This window comes from Bufo gargarizans, chromosome 3 (genome assembly GCF_014858855.1).
Source record: "Bufo gargarizans isolate SCDJY-AF-19 chromosome 3, ASM1485885v1, whole genome shotgun sequence".
In the NCBI taxonomy this organism is placed as follows: domain Eukaryota; kingdom Metazoa; phylum Chordata; class Amphibia; order Anura; family Bufonidae; genus Bufo; species Bufo gargarizans.
In genome coordinates this window covers 126,078,796-126,099,000 of record NC_058082.1, presented here as the reverse complement: position 1 = coordinate 126,099,000, position 20,205 = coordinate 126,078,796, and the positions used below count along the sequence as shown (strand labels likewise).

The 20,205-nt window shown below is 41.1% G+C and overlaps 1 protein-coding gene across 6 annotated transcripts in view; it reads right to left on the bottom strand.

Moving 5' to 3' along the window:
- ENOX1 (ecto-NOX disulfide-thiol exchanger 1) overlaps positions 1-20,205 on the bottom strand; it is a 593,767-nt gene that overhangs the window by 121,041 nt on the left and 452,521 nt on the right. For all 6 annotated transcript variants that reach the window (XM_044283882.1, XM_044283888.1, XM_044283885.1 and 3 more), the window contains 2 exons: positions 15,266-15,472; positions 4,298-4,531 (listed from right to left, as the gene is read on the bottom strand). In XM_044283882.1, the coding sequence (XP_044139817.1) occupies positions 4,298-4,531; positions 15,266-15,472 (441 nt within the window). The remainder of the gene's footprint in view (positions 1-4,297; positions 4,532-15,265; positions 15,473-20,205) is intronic.

Sequence of the window (20,205 nt, the reverse complement as noted above, 5' to 3'; positions counted from 1 at the left end):
CCCATGCATGCTTAAACTCCTTCACTGTATTTGCAGCTACCACTTCTGCAGGAAGGCTATTCCATGCATCCACTGCTCTCTCAGCAATTGCCCCTCTAATTTAAAACTATGTCCTCTTGTAGCAATTTTTCTTCTTTTAAATATTCTCTCCTCTTTCACCTTGTTGATTCCCTTTATGTACAGTACAGACCAAAAGTTTGGACACACCTTCTCAATCAAAGAGTTTTCTTTATTTTCATGACTATGAAAATTGTAGGTTCACACTGAAGGCATCAAAACTATGAATTAACACATGTGGAATTATATACATAACAAAAGTGTGAAACAACTGAAAATATGTCATATTCTAGATTCTTCAAAGTAGCCACCTTTTGCTTTGATTACTGCTTTGCACACTCTTGGCATTCTCTTGATGAGCTTCAAGAGGTAGTCACCTGAAATGGTTTTCACTTCACAGGTGTGCCCTGTCAGGTTTAATAAGTGGGATTTTCTGCCTTATAAATGGGATTGGGACCATCAGTTGCGTTGTGGAGAAGTCAGGTGGATACACAGCTGATAGTCCTACTGAATAGACTGTTAGAATTTGTATTATGGCAAGAAAAAAGCAGCTAAGTAAGGAAAAATGAGTGGCCATCATTACTTTAAAGAAATGAAGGTCAGTCAGTCCGAAAAATTGGGAAAACTTTGAAAGTGTCCCCAAGTGCAGTCACAAAAACCATCAAGCGCTACAAAGAAACTGGCTCACATGTGGACCGCCCCAGGAAAGGAAGACCAAGAGTCACCTCTGCTGCGGAGGATAAATGCATCCGAGTCACCAGCCTCAGAAATCGCAGGTTAACAGCAGCTCAGATTAGAGACCAGGTCAATGCCACACAGAATTCTAGCAGCAGACACATCTCTAAAACAACTGTTAAGAGAAGACTGTGTGAATCAGGCCTTCATGGTAGAATATCTGCTAGGAAACCACTGCTAAGGACAGGCAACAAGCAGAAGAGACTTGTTTGGGCTAAAGAACACAAGGAATGGACATTAGACCAGTGGAAATCTGTGCTTTGGTCTGATGAGTCCAAATTTGAGATCTTTGGTTCCAACCACCGTGTCTTTGTGCGACACAGAAAAGGTGAACGGATGGACTCTACATGCCTGGTTCCCACCGTGAAGCATGAAGGAGGAGGTGTGATGGTGTGGGGGTGCTTTGCTGGTGACACTGTTGGGGATTTATTTAAAATTGAAGGCATACTGAACCAGCAGGGCTACCACAGCATTTTGCAGCGGCATGCTATTCCATCCGGTTTGCGTTTAGTTGGACCAACATTTATTTTTCTACAGGACAATGACCCAAACACACCTCCAGGCTGTGTAAGGGCTATTTGACCATGAAGGAGAGTGATGGGGTGCTGTGCCAGATGACCTGGCCTCCACAGTCACCGGACCTGAACCCAATCGAGATGGTTTGGGGTGAGCTGGACCACAGAGTGAAGGCAAAAGGGCCAACAAGTGCTAAGCATCTCTTTGAACTCCTTCAAGACTGTTGGAAGACCATTTCAGGTGACTACCTCTTAAAGCTCATCAAGAGAATGCCAAGAGTGTGCAAAGCAGTAATCAAAGCAAAAGGTGGCTACTTTGAAGAACCTAGAATATGACATATTTTCAGTTGTTTCACACTTTTTTGTTATGTATATAATTCCACATGTGTTAATTCATAGTTTTGATGCCTTCAGTGTGAATCTACAATTTTCATAGTCATGAAAATAAAGAAAACTCTTTGAATGAGAGGGTGTGTCCAAACTTTTGGTCTGTACTGTATATAAAAGTTTCTATCATATCCCCTCTGTCTCGAATTGGCGACAACTTTAGATAGACACAACTCTGACAGTTTAGTTGACCTGTAAAGTAGTAGAAGAGATCGTATGCACGGGGAACTTGGGAGTGAGCTCCTAAAATAACTGACCACGAGTTTCAATTACAAACAATTGGTGGAGGGGAGTTGTCACCAAGACGAAAATGTCTTCATAAGGTACAAAACCATTTCACCTTTTAAACATTTATGCTAAACCCCCATCATTCTTAGGGATATAACCAATCAAATTGATATTAACATAAAAGTTTTGATTTAAGAAAATTCTATTCCCTTCAGGGTGTATTCAAATCTAACATACTTAAGGTGATAATTCTTGCAGTCTAAATTGTAAATGAATTGAATCTATGTTTAAACATTTGTATAAATAGACCAGTGAAGAACATAATGTTACACAGATAGCCTTAAAAAGCTCCTGGGGCTTCCCTGCAGAACAGAGAAGATTAGAGAAAGCTGTCCAGTCAACTGAGATGATCAGGACTAAAAGCAGATATTATTATTTGTGAAATGTACTTTGTGAGGCACACGCATCTCTAGTCAACGCACAAGGGAAACGAGAAAGGCAAGAGATGCTGAGGGCAAGAAAAGAACCGCTCATAATGTAATACGTTAAGATGATGGATTCTGAAGGAGAAGAAGGTTTTGGTCCTTCTCCTGGGAAATATTGTACAAGTATGGCTAGGCACAAGTCTTTAGCTCATTGACGCCCATGTACTAATATAATAATTCATGCCTCAGTATCTTTGTGTCAATGAGGGCTAAAAATATGTAGTTTGTCCCTTTTTTAGCGTGGAGATTCAGGTGCCTTTTCAAATTTGAATCCGTTCAAAGGATCAGTCTTGCAAGATTTATTTGGCCAACAGGCTGCACATATACAAGAATGCTTTGCAAGAGGGTTGCCCAATGAGATGGTAATCCCATTACTCAACTACTCTGTTAATGCATTACTGCTGCTATTAAGAAGAATTAACTTCCATTAAAGAAGTAAAAAAGGTGAACTAATGCGTTAAAAAGATATTGCTATCTAATAAAGTGGCGGTATATCACTAGGATATGCTATAATTTTATTAGATGGCAATACCCCTTTCAAAGCATGTGTTGTCACTTTATGATGAGTGGGAGTTCAACTTCTGAGCAGTGATGGCCAGTTCGCAGTGTTTGCCAACAAACACATGCGATCTGCCGTCTTTATTCCCAAGTCCGGCGATGCAGAGGCAAGTCCTTACCTGTACCTGTGCCTGTGCCGCGAGCCGCTCTGAAACACATGCGGTCACCGGGAGCAGGCAGTTCCGAAAACAGCCTGATGAAGGCTGCTCCCGGTGACCGCGTGTGTTTCAGAGCGGCTCGCGGCGCAGGCACAGGTAAGGACTTTGCTCTGCATCGCCGGACTTGGGAATAAAGATGGCAGATCGCATGTGGCGAACACTGCGAACACTGCGAACTGGCCATCACTGCTTCTGAGACTCACCTATCCTGAGAAGATGGGAGCCACAGTGCTGGTTTAGCTCCAAGTTCCCTTGTAAGTTTTGTCTGCACCATAGCACTCCCGAAAAAAGTGAAGGGGACACAAAGATAGACCAGCGCTGTGTACCCTTCATTCTGAGTATTGAAGGGGCCCCAGGGGTCGGCCCCCAACAATCAAAGTGACAGCATATTATAGTGATGGGTGTGTCCCTTTAAGAGGTGGGTCCACCTAAGGAGAGATCATAAGGAAAATTGTATTCCGATGAGCATTTAACTACTTGGGTTTGTCAACCTATGATTTTTTTCAAGTTGACAATAAGAAAAAGCTGCATGTCCTAGTTACCTTTTATTATATGCTGTCCATATATGGTGGAATTAAGCCCTAGCATTCCGTAGTAACTTAACTTAAACACGGCTTTTACATATAGTAGTCGCCCACAAAATAACCCAAGAGCATTTTTAGAATTAGAAAACATAAATGGAAAATAATGTTCTTCTTGTAAAACAGCAGCTCTTCAAATAATCTCTACTTGTTGCAATAATTCATACTACAGTGAAGAATACTCCTACTTTACTGAACTTAATGACAAACAGACATATGACTATAATGAACCAAAAAAATGTTCTTAAGGGTCCATTCACACGTCCGCATCCATTCTGCAATTTTGTGGAACGGGTGCAGACCCATTCATTTTCAATGGGGCCGGAATGTGCTGTCCGCATTCGCGGATCCGCAAAAAAAAAAAATAGAACATGTACTATTCTTGTCAGACAAGATTAGGCATTTTTTATTATAGTGCAGGCAATGTGCGTTCCGCAAATTGTGGAATGCCCATTGTCGGTGTTTTGCAGATCCCCAATTTGCAAATCCGCAAAACACTTATGGACGTGTGAATAGACCCGAATAGTGAGCTAAAATAGTTTCAAAATAGTGAGCCAATAGCCAATAGGTACTGCCAATGTACAAGCACTTACCTTTAAGCTTCTCAGAAAGCACCGTGGCTTCATGTTCAGAATAATGCATGATTGAGGGCGGTGATGGGGGCCCAAAGTAATCTACTTCTAGTTTGCGCCGATGACGCTCTTCCCTTGCAAACAATCTCTGTTGGCATTCCCATTCATAAAAGTCATCTCTTGCTTGGGCAAAATCTACGTGTAAGCGACCAGAGTCCTTTTTGTCTGTGCTTGATCCTAGTCTCATTCGGTAACCTTTGAACAGCAAATTTCACACTTACAATGACATAACAGAAATGGTTTGATGCACATCATAACAGAATTACACCATTTTTACCAGCATTGTTAAAAAATTTACAATATATTATACAATTTAGTTGAAGGGGTTGTTCAGGATTTGAGCTACTTTCTTCTATAATAAAAAATAAAAAAGCACCACCCTGTGTCTCTGGGTTGGGTCTCTTACTGCAGCGTGGCTCCTTTGGTGACAACGGGACAGAGCTGCATTATCACACACAGAGGTGGTACTGTTTTTCAAAGAAAGTAGTTATGTTTTTCTAATCCTTGACATTTTCATGAACAATGATTCTGCCATAGTGGTCCTTATCAAACTTTATGGCCTGAAGCATTACGTACTGGGTGCACAGGAGATACATATATTTTGGTAAGTGCTGACTTTTCTTCTAGCAGTTTAAGGTTTTAGACAACCCCTTGCTCTTAGGCGTGCACTGGTATATTTTTAAGAAGGTGCTGGGTACCTATTCCTTTTGACCTAAAAACATTACTTTAAAGATAATATAGAAGCAGACTTAAAATTTTAATTTTAAATGATCATTGAAATAATGTACTAAACATTAGTAATGGTGTAAGAACTACACCCATTGTCATGTAAAATTAATAGACACCGAGGTATCAGTTGAGTCTAAGGCCTTATTCAAACAGTCAGTGTTCGTTCAGCGATTTCCATCAGTAATTGTGAGTCAATTTGTTGAACCCTGCATTCCAGAATTCTGGCTTCGAAAGTTGCAAAATTAGATTTTTCTGATTTTATTTTTTTGTTTGCTTTGGGAAACTGGGTATGGTTATGTCACACACAGGGGGTGGGGTAGTGACCATTGAACTCCACCCTCACCCCTGTCCCTGTCTACTCGACTCGCATGTCCTCGCGACAAGGGACAACTGGTCGACAAACCCTTAGCTAGGATAGTGCAGGGAAGACAAACAACACAAACAGAAAGGTCAAACAAGCCGAGTCAAAACCAAGAGAGCAGAAAAGGTACTGGAGGAGCAAGCAGAGAATCGTCAGGACAAGCCAAAGTCAAACCAGGAGAGCACGTCAAGACCAGAGGATGAGACGGACGGGAAATCGGAAGCCAAGCAGAAACAAAAACTAGGTGAGTATCATACAGGAAGGACCTCAATAACAGGCAATCTGTGGCCAGCAGATTTAAAAATAGTGCACTAGTGGAGTCATGTGACGTGGCCACGTCACATGACTCCCGAGTTCCAATGCAGCCCATACAGCCGAGCGATCAGCTCGGCACTCAGCCCCAGTGAATGGGAGACACCGGGTGCGCTTATAACGCGAGCGCGCCTCGGCCGTCCCCGCCTCCTGGAACCACGCACAGAGCTCACCGTGACAGGTTAGCCTGTTTAAATAAGTTGTAGAAATCTTTTGCCAGCAAAGGAGTGGCATAGAAAGTGGACTAACATTCCAAGATAGAAGTGATGGACTTAAAAATGCAGTTATCAAAAAATCTTGCAACACTTGATACATTTGGCCAATTTATAGCAATGTAGACTCTTGGAAAACAAACTTTTAAAATTTCCCTTATGACAAATCTCCTCTGTGTTTACATATACTCTAAATATACTACTTTTAAAAAATCAAGCATTTGCAGGCTTGGAATACAGAATGATAAATCCTGAAAGCGCTGGAAACATATTGCAGTATTTGGGGAAAATTAGGTACATTTACAAATGCTTTAGATTTAGTGCAAACTTACAATAGTCAGACTAAAAATTGGATGCAAGGGGGTCTACAAGTCTAAGTTTAGATCATCTCTTAGGTGGCCAACTTGTGCCAGAATATTGCGCCAGAAATTTGGTGCAGTTTTGGCACACATTGGTACATCTTAAGCCACGGCCCTTTCAGCCAAGTCACACCCTATTGCAGGAGGTGGCAAAAAAAAAAAGCATCTGAAGTTGTTCACTCCTTTTATATTGATAAACCATCAATATCTGAATGGAGTGGGTTCAATACCCTGGACATCAGCTGTTTTGCAGCAGCTCTGGAAGTTGGCACCAGAACTACACAGTTTACCACCATTGTGTAGAGGACAAAGGCGCCGCTCCCATTCACTACATTGGACAGAGCTGTGTAGTCCAGTTGCCGGAGCTAATACACATGTGGGCACGGTAGCTATGCTTGGCTGATCAGTGACAGGAGACTGGCATTTCCCCCATCAAGCCATTTATCGTTGTAAAAAACAAAAACAAAAAATTGACATTGACGAGTCCATAATAACTGCCTCTATAAAAATATCACATGATCTACACTGCCAGGTGAACGCATTAAAAAAGTAAATAAAAACTATGCCAGAAATGCCATTGTTTTGGTCACATCGCTTCACAAAATTCATAATATCAAGTGATCAAAAACTCATACGCAAAATGCTACCAATGAAAACAATACCCCATTCCACAAAAAACAAGCTCTTACACAAGACCATCACCAGAAAAATAAAAAAATATGGCTCTCTGAAAATGGTGACACAAAAACATGATTATTTAATGATTATACAAATGTGAGGTAGCATCCAAAAACTATTCCTGCAAAAGCTAAATGTCCTCCTCTTGTCGAGTCCTGCCATGTACAGCAGTTTACAACCAAATATGGGATGTTGTCATGTTGGAACAACACTTAGGACACCTTCCCACTAATATAAAATATAACTTTTATTAATTTGCTTTAAAATATAAGCTTAAATCAAGCCCAGATCAAGTGGCTCTTATAGTATATACAAATGGTACACTTGTTATCCCAAATAATAGAACAAATCATGTCATTGACATTACTCACGGTTAGTTGAGATCTTGGCACTTTGATACAGATATATGTTGTCGTGTTCAAGACAAAATGCATAATACGTTTTTTTTTCTCCTGTTACCGCTTGTGAAAGTGAAAAATATGGGGCTTATGCAACAACTTATTGGAAGAAATGACATTTTCTAAATTCGCATTACACGCGTGTGGGGTGAAAGCACTCACTAATTGGTTAACTTTTGGGGGGTTTCCTCCATAGGGTTATCTCAGGGTCGCATCAAATGTGACATAGTACCGGAAAAACTTTCCAGCAAAATCTTCCTTCCCTTCTAAGCCCTGCAGTGTGCCCAAACAACAGATTAAGACCACACACTGTATGGGGTGTTTCTGTAAACTGTAGAATTAAGGTAATAAATACTGAGGTTTGCTTTGCTGTTAACCATTTCTATGTTACAGGAATAAAATGATTGAAATGGAAAATCTTAAAAAAAAAAAATTTAACCTCTATTTTTCTTTAATTCTCGGGCAGCCTAAAATGAACACGCACAGTTTCGAAAATAAGTTTTGAATAATTTGAAGGCTATAGTTTCTAAAGTGACTTTGTAATTGAATTGGCCACTAAACTCAATTTTGGAAATTTTCTTGAAAAATTGCTTAAAATTCTGAGCCTAAATACCTAAAACATAAATTAACATTTATAAAATGATGCCAACATAAAGGAGACATATAATGAATTGCCAATTTTATGAGGTGTCTCTGTCTTAAAAGCAGAGAAATGTAAAATAAAAAAATAGGGAATATTTCAAAATGTTCTGAAAATGTGGTCGTTTTTCTTTTTATAAAAACTTATGGACTCAAATTCCCCACTGACATGAAGTGTGATGTGTCAGAATCAATTGGAGAAGTAAAAGCATTCCAAAGTTATTAACCCAAAGTGACACATCAGATTTGCTAAATTGGACTTGGTCAGGAACGCATAAAATGGCTGACCGGAAGCAGTTAAAATTTGTGGCGCACGGCCTGGTTGCCAGAATTCTGCTGCTTTTGCAATACTTGCTTCATTGTGCTATAGATGCTTTGGTCCCTTCTCAATCAGCCACAACCCATCAGTTTCAAAAGGAACCAGTCATGTTCTAATGACCTATTTGTTCCTCAAGATTTAATTGCAACTAACAAAGTCCAGGGAAAGTAAAATAAGTGTTGAAACCTAAAAATTGAAATATACTAGAAAATAGTATTTTTCCACATCTTACAGGCACAGAGTTATCCAAGATTTTTGTTTCTTTTAAATTGCATTTTTTTTTATATAGCTTGACAATGTCTAAGCTAAATGAAATTCTGAGACCATAACGTGAGCGATGCTGCTGCACATTTTCGGCTGTTCTTCTTCACAGTGCCAGCATCTTTACAGTTTGTGCTTTTAGTTATTCTGGCAACTGACCTTTCCACAAGCCACTTATGTTTTATTGCAGTGATATAATAAATGGTTTGCTTGGAAAAGATAATACAAATATATAAATAAAAGCCTTAAGACAAAATGTTGCTACAGGGCAATCAGAACTCATTTTTCCAATATTGAATGATACGGCATATACAAATATTACCCTTTATTGCCAAACTTGTTCTGTCCTTTATGATACAAGACAGACAGCTGTGAGGTCCCACAGGGAATAAAAGCATTTTCTGATAACATGACCTGAGTGGTAGAAAGGACACAACTAATTTATCTCTACAATGTGTTGCCTTAAAAATAATAGCAATAGGTTTGGAACAAACCTTAAATTTGTCAAGACATTCTCTGCTCAATCAAGTGACAAGCCTCTCGGCATCCTAATGACGGCGTGATGGCAGCTGGCAGGACTAGGAGACTGGTATGCTTAAGCTTGATAAGTGGATCAGATGAGACTGCACATGGTTTGATAACAAACTCAGTAACACTTGCCGATAGGTTACTAATTGCATTTCTACAGTCTCCAAGGCGACCGCACAATTCGGTTTTCTCCAAAACATCACAGATTTGTATACATTAATTCAAGAAATGTGCCTATTATAACCTATGGAGAGAGAGGACTTCCCTTCCAGGCCACTCCACAGACAGCAAGATCATCATTGACACCACTGGTTTGTAAGAACATACAAATGGCTGCCTGAGATACAAATTGCAAATTAACTGCAAATGCATTGATCACAGTACAACAAATGTAGGTGGCAAACTGGGGTTTCAGTTGTGTTCCTTTCCTCCAGGTAACATAAAAGTAGGAAAACATGAAGAGTCACCTTAAAAATCTATACGACAAAGAAAATCAAAGGTTGCAGATGTTTCTCCATGATGCCCATTCATCAGAAGATCAGGAATACATCAAGATAATCTTTTATAACATGTGGCATCAGAATGCATGCCCTTACCACAGAGCAGATTTGGTTTCACTAAAAGTGTGGCATCGCTCCAAGCACTACTGGGATGATATGTTTATAGAGAGATGCCATCGTATATAAAGCCAGTCAAAATCCTAAATATGCCAACCTGGAAATGCTTCATTTCATTATACTAACCTTGACAAACCGATGTCTGGTGTTCCCTGCTCCCATTCTCTTTTGCACTAGAGTTACCATTTAATTAAAGGTTTACATTTATTCCAAATTACGTGTGGGTGGATTTTTCTCCAAACAGAAGCTTTCTGCCCAATAGAACAATCTGGTCTTTAAAGAGGTTATCCTAGATTTTCATACTGATGTCCTATCCTCAGGACAGGATAGCAATACGAGTTCAGTTGGGGATCAACTCCCAGATGAACAGCTGTTAGAGGGAGCCACAGTGTCCACCGGAGGTAAGGACCATGGCCTCCTCACAGCTTATCAAGCACATCACCATCCATTGTATAGTGGATGTGATTGGTATCGTAGCTCAGCCCTATTTACTTGAATGGGGCTGAGCTGCACCGAGGCCACATGACTGATGTACAGTGACATCACTGGGCTAGAAAGAGGCTAGGCTCTCGAAGTGCTGCGGCCTCATCACACAGATGATCGTCAAGGGATTTGGACCCCTGCCAAATCTGATATTGATTCAATTATGCTACACTGGATGGTATAGTGTTGTCCTCGGTTTCTCCAGTTGGATCTCATGAATGGGGAGGATGTGTACTGCCCCCTATAGATGAACTTTGAAGCACTTCTAAAGCTGCATTTACAAGAGACCATAATCGGCCAGATTATCGGCAACGACCGTTCGTGTAAACTGTCGTCCCAGACAATCAGCTCGTGTTAATGTGCTGCTGATCACCCAATGAACGAGCGAAACGTTAATTCATTGGGAGATCCTGTCCTTCGTGCAGGCACCACTGATTATAAGTTCTGTGCAGCAGATCGTTCGGTCTTAACAGCGATCTGCTTCCCAGAAACAATGATTCTGTATGAGGTAGAGGGGTTGCAATAGCCAACCCCTGTCCTCCCATGTAAATGCAGCAGTCTTTTTCACTGAGCAAACAGCCGACTGTCGGGAGCAGAACTATCCCGTGTAAATCCAGCTTTAGGTGTAGATGTGAAGCTGTTCTACAATGGCTGTCATTATAATGTTTAATAGTGGTTGGACTTGAGACGTGCAACCTATGTGTCCCTGTTAAAAAGGACGGTCTTATAGTTGAAGCTTGTGAACATCATGAATCTTAATTGCATCGAATTATTATGTAGACAAGGGATAGCACTTTCAATAGAATCGTTGACATATAGATACTGTATGTTGATACCTTCAGTGTACTATATTGTACAGTATATTATATTTGTAGTGTATGGTGATAGCAGCACTTTATAACTTTGTGATTTAGGCAACTGTATTGAAGTGTTATTTGGCCATTATGGCATTATTATTTGGGCACTACATTGCCAGCACTATTTGTTATGGTTACTTGTACATATGGGGATAGTGGGATAACAAAGTACTGCAGAGGCCATCAACCGAGGTAAGGCTAAGCACGGTCTAAATGGTATGTCAGATGAAGTTTAAAAGTGCACATACTTATTTGCTTTACTACAGATTTGCTTGTATGCCTTGTAGAACTGCAGGGGGAACTAGTACTATGTCTCTGGAGAAAGATCGGGCTGATAGTATTCCTGATTGGTGTCCTAATTCTTCTAGAAGGAAGCATGTCCTACTTATATCGACAGGAGCATGTTGTGAATATATAATATGCATATAATAATATAAATAGCAAGTATTTATTATTTTAGTCTTTTATGTGATAATTATAATGTACAGAAATTCAGAAGGAACCCCTAGGGATATAATATGTTAGTGTTTCTTATTCACAGGAATGTTCTTTGTATCCATAAAGAAAAAGCACAAAGCAAGCTTGGCTTCCTCATTATTGTCTGGAAAATTACAAAAAGCTATTACAGCTTCTAAAGACAAATACTGAACCTCAGAGTCAGACACCTTTTGAAAAATGAAAGGAACAGTGAGACCTGCAACCGTTAAGGGCAAATCAAGACCCATCTATAAAAAAAAAGTGGATAAAAATATAAATAAATAAATAAATAAATTAATTAATAATAAGGGGGTTAAAGGAGTTTTTCAGTGGGTAGATACTGATGACCTATCCTCAGGATAGGTCATCAATGTCAGATGGGCTAGGGTCTGACACCCAGCAACTCTCCTCCCACGATCAGCTGTTTGAAGAGGCAGCGGAGCTTGAGTGAGTGCCGCTTCCTATTCCAGATTACACTGTGCGTTATCTCGAATGTATTGCAGCTGTGGTGTGATTACACGTACACTGCTAGGCTGAAAATTGGTTTCCAGAGCTTCTCCTAGCAATAGTTAGTGAAAACCTCCGACCAAACACACATGCCATTCGCGTTGTGTCCGTAGTTTTTCACAAACCCTTAGATTTCATTGGGAATGTTTGGTCTGCCCAAAATGTATTTTAAAATTTTCCATACCACTATTTATATAAAAGAAAAATGTATATAATCATGCAATTCAGTGTAAAGCCTAATGCACACAAACTTATGTATTTAGCAAAATACAGTTCAAGTCATTGTGCCGTCTGGTCCTTAAAATTAGCTCCAAGGACCCACTGAAGTCAATGGGTCTGCAAAAAATGAAAACGGTACAAGGACAGCATCAGTATTTTGCAGACCACAAGATACATACGGTCACATATACAGTTGTGTTCAAAATAATATCAGTGTGTTTTAGGCTACTTTCACACTAGCGTTCGTCGGTCCGCTCGTGAGCTCCGTTTGAAGGGGCTCACGAGCGGACCCGAACGCAGCCGTCCAGCCCTGATGCAGTCTGAATGGAGGCGGATCCGCTCAGACTGCATCAGTCTGGCGGCGTTCAGCCTCCGCTCCGCTCGCCTCCGCACGGACAGGCGGACAGCTGAACGCTGCTTGCAGCGTTCGGGTGTCCGCCTGGCCGTGCGGAGGCGTGTGGATCCGTCCAGACTTTCAATGTAAGTCAATGGGGACGGATCCGTTTGAAGATGCCACAATGTGGCTCAATCTTCAAGCGGATCCGTCCCCCATTGACTTTACATTGAAAGTCTGGACGGATCCGTACTAGGCTATTTTCACACTTAGCTGTTCTATGCTAAAAATAATGCAGACGGATCCGTACTGAACGGAGCCTCCGTCTGCATTATTATGAGCGGATCCGTTCAGAACGGATCCGCCCGAACGCTAGTGTGAAAGTAGCCTAAAAAAGTGAATAAAGCTCAAAATCCTTCTAATAGCTTTTATTTCCATACACACAAATGCATTGGGAACACTACACATTATATTCCAAATCAAAACATTAAGAAAAATCTTGTGTTGTTCCTCTATAAAAAAAAAAAAAAAAGGGAAAAGTGAATATTAGACTTAAAAAAAATAGCAGTGTTTGTATTCTTCTTTACAAACTCAGACATTCACTATATAAACAAAAAAATGTTTGAAGATTTTGCTTTACTTTGAATCACTTAACTAATATTTAGGCTACTTTCCCACTGCCATTTGGTGTGGATCAGTCATGGATCTGCACTGATAATACAACCGCATGCATCCGTTCAGAACGGATCCGTTTGTATTATCTTTAACATTGTCAAAACGGATCCGTCTTGCACAGCATTGAAAGTCAATGGAGGACGGATCCGTCTTGCACACCATTGAAAGTCAAATGCATTTTTGATGTCACCCCACAAGTTTTCTATTGGATTAGGATCCGGGGATTGGGCTGGCCACTCCATAACGTCAATCTTGTTGGTCTGGAACCAAGATGTTGCACGTTTACTGGTGTGTTTGGGGTCGTTGTCTTGTTGGAACACCCATTTCCTCTTCAGCATAAGGCAGCATGACCTCTTCAAGTATTCTGATGTATTCAAACTGATCCATGATCCCTGGTATGCGATAAATAGACCCAACACCTTAGTATGAGAAACATCCCCATATCATGATGCTTGCGCCACCATGCTTCACTGTCTTCACAGTGTACTGTGACTTGAATTCAGTGTTTGGGGGTCATCTGACAAACTGTCTCCGGCCACTAGACCCAAAAAGAACAATCTTACTTTCATCAGCAAATTGTAACCTCTTCAGCACAAGTCTTTTTTTCAACAGTGGGACTTTGCGGGGCTTCCTGCAGATAGCTTGGCTTCACATAGGCGTCTTCTAATTGTAACAGTACTCACAGGTAACTTTAGACCTTCTTTGATCTTCCTCAAGCTGATTGTTGGCTGAGTCCTTGCCATTTTGGCTATTCGAACGGTAGTTTTTCGCTTTCTTCCACATCTTTCAGATTTTGGTTGCCATTATAAAGCATTTGAAATCGTTTTAGCTGAGCAGCCTATCATTTTCTGCACTTCTTAATATGTTTTTCTCTCTCCAATCAACTTTTTAATCAAGGCATGCTGTTCTTCTGAACAATGTCTGGAACAACCAATTTTCCTCAGAATTTCAGAGAGAAATGCACTGTAACCAGCATGTACAACATTTGCTGCCTTCCTTCCTTAAATAAGGGCAATAATTGCCACCTGTTTTTCAAAGAATGAATGGTCTCACTCGAACTCCACACTTCTATTATTTTGAACATGCCACTTTCAATAAGTGATTGAATTAGAGAGACAGCAGCATGCAGGTCATGACTGTTGGGTTTCTTTTACTCTACTACACCTGCTAGTATTAATTGTGCAAATGATTTGCCACGTAGAATGTTTGCCATATAATCCTACCATAAACAATGATTGATCAGGTTAGTGATGTCTGACTGCTATTATTTTGAACACAACTGTATGTAGCCCTATACGTAATCCATTGACTTATTTCAAACAAAATACTGTAAAGTATGTTTTTATTTTACTGTATCCCTCTGTACAAGAAAGTTCAACAGACTGCAATGTCCTATACAGTAAAGAAAAAAAAAAAAAAAAAGGATCCCGACACATATCGGCCCAACTTATGCTAAATGGAGACTCTTTTGTCTTACGCTGGGTGCATTAAAATGAGGTGCCCGGAGGTATCCTAATGCATACAACAAATGTGAAGAAACATTGTTCAGTTGCGGGCTTTAAAATTATATTTTCACTAGAGGATATATTTTGTATATTTTATTTTAGAGCGAACTGAAGCAGACAAGTCTAAATGACAAGGACCCTCTGGGCCTGCACTAAAAGCTTGGAATATGTATGTTTTAAAGGAAAATATCCCTATTGCTGAGACTTGCCATGTAACAAATCTTATTCTGCAATTTGCTCCTTAGCTACAAACTACAGACTGTCACAAAAAAAAAAAAAGTAGTCGTTTGCGGTGTCAAATCTTAAGGGAAAGAAATATTTCCTTTGCAAAGAATAAGTGAAGGACAGGGGGGTGCTGCGGGCATGTATGAAATAAACCAATGTCATTAGCAGGACAAAATTGAATGTAAGAGGGAAATATAAATTAAAGAAAGTTGCCAGAAATAGAATGTACTGTACCAGATAAGTAAATGGCTTTATCAACCATGAACTCTTCAGCAAATCGAATGTGACAGAAATTCTTCTTGCTTTTACGAATTGCTGTAATGTCTCCACATTGCTCAAAGACCTCCTGAATAATCTCATCTGAGGAATTTTCGGGTAATCCTCCAACAAACACAGTTTTACAACCTGGAGGCCGCTCTCTTGTAGAAGGTGGAGGCAAATCTATAGAGGGAAAAAAATGAAGACATGAAAGTTTAACTAAAAGGGTATAAATCATTAAGGATAAAAATATGACCATAAAATCTAGATGTATATAAGATATAGTGCAGCCAGAAATATACATAAGCTGCATATTTCCATTCTGTGCTGGTTTCCTTTCATCTAATTTTTCTCTCTTCATGCCAGCTTTATAGACGTTTCATATTAGCCACCTATTATCTGTTTTACATCCGATTATTTTTTTGGGTGACAGATTGTGTCTGAATATATTGTTCGCAAATAGTAGTTGAATTTAGCTTTATCAAGATTTTGACAAAACTAACAAAACCACAAAAGGGTTATCCAGGAAGTTGATACTGATGACCAATCATCAGGAGGTTAGAGCCGGGCAGCCCTGCTGATCACCTGAAGGGGACTAAGCTGTGCCTAGGCCAAGTGACTGATGAATAGTGAAATCGCCACTCTAGGAGGAGGCCTAAGCACTCATGGAGCGCTGCGGCCTCTTTGAACAACAGATCGTCAGGATTTTCGGAAGTTCAGTCTCAATCTGATATTGATAACCTATCCAAAAGATAGGTCATCAATATCAAATTCCCAGATAGCCCCTTTAAACACAGTGAGTCTACAGACAGGGAAATACAGACCAAAGGCTGCGGAAAGGCGAAGATGCCACTTTCCTATAAATTACATTTGAAAAGTTTCATAAATTCAGGTATTAAGAATTGTAAGTACATAAGTAAACCATTCAGTAATCGAAAATAAGTTACTAAATATTCCATTGACATTCACCAATGTACACATTACTTTTCTAGGATGTCTGTCAAACTGCTAATGACAATAGGGGAGATTTAATAAGGTTTAAAGTGTGAAAAACGTACTTCCCCAGTACAAAGGGCAATTATGGATAACGGATGGAAAATTCGGTGCATCATTAGGCTGTCCATATACTCTGTTTATACCACCTATTAGTTGATTTACTTTGTGCCACAATTTTGCACCAAAATTCTAGTGCAATTTGCAGCATGTTGTCACATCGTTAAGAGGTTGTCCGACCTCAATAACATAAAAAAATTTGCTGATAGACCGGAAACGGCATCATATAAGAACACTCATTTTTTATAAATTACTGTTGTTCCAGCATTGTGGCTCCCATTCACACAGGACCAGTGATGATGTCCTGCCCCATAATCGCATGACCGCTACAGTCAACCACTACCCTCACAGGTGGAACACATTGATTTAACAAGTTTCACCTGTTAAAACTGCAATCTCTGTAAAAATGCATGTGGTTTTTACAATACAGATTTTGTTGTAGTGTTTCTTTCACCACAAATAAACTGCACCATGTAAACTCAGCCTTAGTCTAAACCTAATGCCATTTCTGCCTCGTTGTAAATGGTGTTAACTCACCCCTTGTGAATATTTTACATGGAACGGTTTCAGGCCCAGTGATCGTGCTGTGGCCCACAATGCACGAACACCCACCGTGAGGCAGCCGCAGCGAATCGCGGACCCATTCACTTTAATGGGTCCGCGATCTGGCCGTTCCGCAAAAAGATAGGACATGTTCTATCTTTTTGCAGAACAGAAGTACGGGACGAAACGCCATGGAAGCACTCCGTAGTGCTTCCGTAGGGTTCCGTTCCGGGCTTCTATTCCACATCTCCGGATTTGCGGACCCATTGAAGTGAATGGCTCCGCATCCGTGATGCTGAACGCACACGGAACGGTGCCCGTGTATCGCGGATCCGCAATACGGCTAGGGAGCGCACAGGTTTGTGTGCAATAAGCCTCACTTAAAGAGGACCTTTCATCTGGCAAAAAATTGTGAACTAAGTATCAAGATATATACAGCAGCGCCCAGGGATCTCACTGCACTTACTATTATCCCTGGGTGCCGTTCTCCTGCTATGCCTTCTGGTATGTTCGGTCACTTGGTTATAGTAGGAGGAGACTGCTCTTGTTCTCCCAGGCTGTGAGCTCTGCACTGCGATTGGCCAGCGAGAAGAAGACGCCCATGAGAACAAGGGCAGTCTCCTCCTACTATAACCAAGTGCCCTAAGTCTCCGCCTACTATAACCAGGAGAACGGAGCGGTGTCCAGGGATAATAGTAAGTGCAGTGAGATCCACTGTACAGATCATGACACTTAGTTCAGAATGTTTTGCGAGATGAAAGGTCCTCTTTAAATAATTAAATTTTGTATCGCCAAATGTATGGTAATTTGATTGTGCCCTATGCATTAACCATCTATGTAACATTCCTACTTCTGCTTAATTTGGAGGAAAATAAATTGGCTTCTATTCTCACATGTATTTTCAAAGGGGCTTTAAAGCAACTAAAAGGCTTTTCCAAGACCCATAGACAACGTCATCAATATCATCAGTGAGAGTCCACTATTTTTTGCCTGCGAAGTTTGCTGCAGATCTGCCACAGATTTCACAAAATGTTGTGTATTTGAAAATCTGCATCAGGTCAGAAAATCTACAGAGATGTTTCTGCTCTTCATGTGAAGGGGGTTTTGAAAGCCACATTCACATCTACCGTACTTTTATTTTATTGTGAAATTTCAGTGTAGAATCTGCACTGAAAAACAAATTCACTGTGACTAAACAGGTTTTCAAAAGACAGAGAAAACGACTGATATCAAAGGCAAAAGTGAAACTCTAAAGGCAAACAATCCATTAATAAATAGGGCAGCTATAACAAATAACACATAATGACAGTATTTCACAGAGTTTTCTTGGGAACAAAACATATTGTGTCAGCTGTAAATTTTTGCTTCATAAACATATGCAAGAACAGGTGCAATTTTCTTCTTCTTCAACAACTACAAGAAAGCACATCTAAAAGGGGAAAAAAGCAGAACCAAAAAAAAGAAAATACAAAGCTCTGACATTATGATGAAAAACTCTGCTGGTTATCGCCGCTGTCTTGTTTCAGATAAAACAAGAACAGAGAAAAACATAACCTAACAACAAAAATGTACGTACTTGTCCTCGAGTGCCATAACATACATTTAAGTGAATTGAAGGGTCATCAATTCATAAAACTCTAAGAAATAAGGTGACTAGAGTTGAGCGGACACCTGGATGTTTGGGTTTGACCAAACTCCACAAAAAAGTTAGAGTTCGGGAGCTGAACTTGACCCCGAACCCCACTGAAGTCAATGGGGACCAGAATTTTGGAGCACTAAAATGGATCTAAAAAAAGTCATGGAAAGGGCTAGAGGGCTGCAAATGGCATAAAAATGTGGTTAAGAGCATGGCAAGTGCTCTGCAAACAAATGTGGATAGGGATATGATTTAAAATAACACAAAATACATAAAAAATAAAATAAAATCTGGATCTAGGAGGACGAGGTCCATACGGAGTGGAGGTTGAGGAGGCGGTGGATGTGGCGCTGTAGGTGGAAGTGGTGGTGGAGGAGGTGGTAGCCAACACTGGTTTTTGGTTTTTAATTAAAATAAAATTTTTTGTTTAAATTGGGATACACCCCAAAACATTGGGAAATATAAGCTGTGATAACCCCCTCCAGCCGTGCTAAACAAACGTTCAGACAATACACTGGCTGCAGGGCAGGCCAGCACCTCCAAGGCGTAAAGGGCAAGCTCAGGCCGGGTGCCCAATTTTGAGACCCAGAAGTTGAAGGGGACAGACCAGTCATTCAGTACGTGTAGGCGTGTGCACACATACTGCTCCACCATGTTGGTGAAATTCTGCCTCCTGCTAAGACGTTCCATATCAGCTGGTTGTGGCATGCTGACAAAGCTTTTCCACATTTCGGCCATGCTAACCCTACCTTCTGAGGTGCTGGTGTTGCCCCAGCTGCGTTGGCGACATCTTCCTCCTCCTCTGCCTTCGCCTTGTGCTTCCACTGTGCCCCCGCTGTCAGGTGGGAATGCCACTAGGAGCGAGTCTACCAGCGTGCGCTTGTACTCGTGCATCTTACGATCACGCTCCAATGATGGAATTAAGGATGGTACGTTGTCCTTGAAACGGGGATCCAGCAGCGTGGCCATCCAGTAATCAGCACAAGTTAGAATGTGGCCAACTCGGCGGTCGTTGCGGAGACACTGCAGCATGTAATCACTCATGTGTGCCAGGCTGCCCAGAGGCAACGACAAGCTGTCCTCTGTGGGAGGTGTATCGTCTGTGTCCTCTGTATCCCCCCAGCCACGCACCAGTGATGCCCATGAGCTGGTTTGGAAGCCACCCTGCTGTGAACACAGTTCCTCATCCTCATCCTCTACCTCGTCATCCTCCAGCACTGTGCTCTGGCTGGACAATTGTGTACCTGGCGTTTGTGGGTGCAGGAACCAACCCTCAGAGCCACTTGTGAATGACTGGCCGGAAACCCTATGAAATGATCCCTCTTCCTCCTCCTGTGCCACATCCTCTTCCATCATCGCCAGAAGCGGTTTTTCAAGGAGGCATAGAAGTGGGATAGTAACGCTGAGAACTGCGTTATCGGCACTGGCCATGTTGGTGGAGTACTCGAAACAGCGCAACAAGGCACACAGGTCTCGCATGGAGGCCCAGTCATTGGTGGTGAAATGGTGCTTTTCCGCAGAGCGACTCCGAGTCTGGCCAGCATGTGCAAGGTGGAGTTCCACCTTGTGGGCACGTCGCATATGAGCCTGTGAGCGGGAAGGCCGAAGTTACGCTGCAGCGCTGACAGGCGAGCAGCAGCAGGGTGAGAACGCCAAAAGCGCGCACAGACGGCCCGCACTTTCT